This window comes from Gavialis gangeticus, unplaced genomic scaffold (assembly GCF_001723915.1).
Source record: "Gavialis gangeticus isolate Ggan-Ray unplaced genomic scaffold, GavGan_comp1, whole genome shotgun sequence".
In the NCBI taxonomy this organism is placed as follows: Eukaryota; Metazoa; Chordata; order Crocodylia; family Gavialidae; genus Gavialis; species Gavialis gangeticus.
In genome coordinates this window covers 7,290,610-7,292,119 of record NW_017729011.1, presented here as the reverse complement: position 1 = coordinate 7,292,119, position 1,510 = coordinate 7,290,610, and the positions used below count along the sequence as shown (strand labels likewise).

The following is a 1,510-nucleotide window of genomic DNA, read 5'->3' as shown; positions in this document are numbered from 1 at the left end:
AGTGGCAGTTGGAAATGTTGCTAGGAGGCTGTGAAGAGGCCTTGCTGCTGTTAGCCGAGGATTAATAGGCGTGTGTGATTTCAAATGAAAAGAAAACAACAAGCTCCCCTGAGATCCCCAGTGCAACGTACTCCTGCTGGTGCACATTATCCAATACACGCACACACACACCCTGGCAACCTCCCACTAATCTTAGAGGAAGAACCTGGCTCCCTTTGCCAAGGTTTTGGATCCCTGCTGCATGCATCACCACCGAAGCAGAGTCCCCTTCAGAGGCAGATCTCTGCAGATCACTTGGCCAGGGAGCTGGTTCTGAGATTAAAAGCATCTGCCCCTTTCACAACACAATGATGGCCCTTCTCTTCATTTACTGCCTCACTCTCCCCCCACAATATATATATATATATATATCTCTATAGATATAGATATAGATATATATAAAGGCACTACCCCGTTTCAGCTCTCCTGACCAAGGGTGTTTGTGGTACCCAATTCAAAATGACAAGGGCTACTGTCAATTCTACGTGAAGCAGTATGGGCAAGGCGGTGTATTGAAAATAAAACACACACACACAGGCTGCAACAACTGTGTATGGAGATGTCAGTAAGGGTACCTTGAGACGGCTGGTGTCCCCGGACTAATGCAGCTTGCCTGCCAACGTGTCACCATTTTACCCCACATTTTCTCTCCCCCTCGGAGGAGCGGAAAGGTTACGCTCTGTACATAAGAGCCGCGATTTACCCCGGGTGTCCTCTCGGATTCAACGGCACGAAATACAAACACAGGCGCTCGCCTGCTGTAGGCGTACGCATCTCTGGATGCGCGCACACCCACACCCACAGAGGGAAATGCCTGTCATTTCGCACACACGCACATTACAGGACACACGCACCCCGGTCGTGGAGAACCGCAGGGTTATATTTCCCCACACGCGCAGAGCCATCTCCGCCCATCCCTGGAGCTGCACCATCCCCGCACACACACTCCCGCACGCACGCACACCGGGGCACACCCTCGCTCACCACCCGGGCACCCAGGCGGGCCCGTCCTGGCCGCCACGGACCCCCGGGAAAGGATATGGCCACTCCGTTATTCGCTTGGCATATTTCCGTATAACGTTATCTTCGCTGAAGATGAAGAGGGATCTGTTGACGGTGAAGCAGTTCTGCTTGACGGGGATGGGGTTGTAGAGAGCCATGGTCCGGGCTCGCTGAGCCATGGACTGCTTGTATACCCTCTGGCCGGGCTGGGGGCCGCCTTGCCGGCTGCTGCCCCGGCCGGCCCCGGCCGGACCTCCGCCTCCATAGCGGCTGGGCAGCTCCTCTCCGAAGCGAGCCATCGCGGCGAGGCGCAGAGCCGGGCGCTGCAATCCCCAGTGGCGGCCGAGGCTGGGGGAAGACGCATCCCAGCGCCCCGGGCTCTCCTCCGCCGCTCAGCTCCCGGCGCGGCCGCCTTCCCCGCGGCTGGTCCGCATGGCTCCGCCGGCAGCGCCCGGCCCCCGCCCTCCGG

General features: G+C 57.9%; 1 protein-coding gene across 1 annotated transcript in view; it reads right to left on the bottom strand.

The window, feature by feature from the left end:
• The window catches only part of CACNA1B (calcium voltage-gated channel subunit alpha1 B), a 644,201-nt gene extending 642,780 nt beyond the window's left edge, over window positions 1–1,421 (bottom strand). Inside the window, exon 1 of the mRNA XM_019510484.1 lies at window positions 1,081–1,421. Coding sequence (XP_019366029.1) covers window positions 1,081–1,340 — 260 coding nt within the window. The 5' untranslated portion in view covers window positions 1,341–1,421. The remainder of the gene's footprint in view (window positions 1–1,080) is intronic.
• Between the last annotated feature and the right edge of the window lie 89 nt (window positions 1,422–1,510).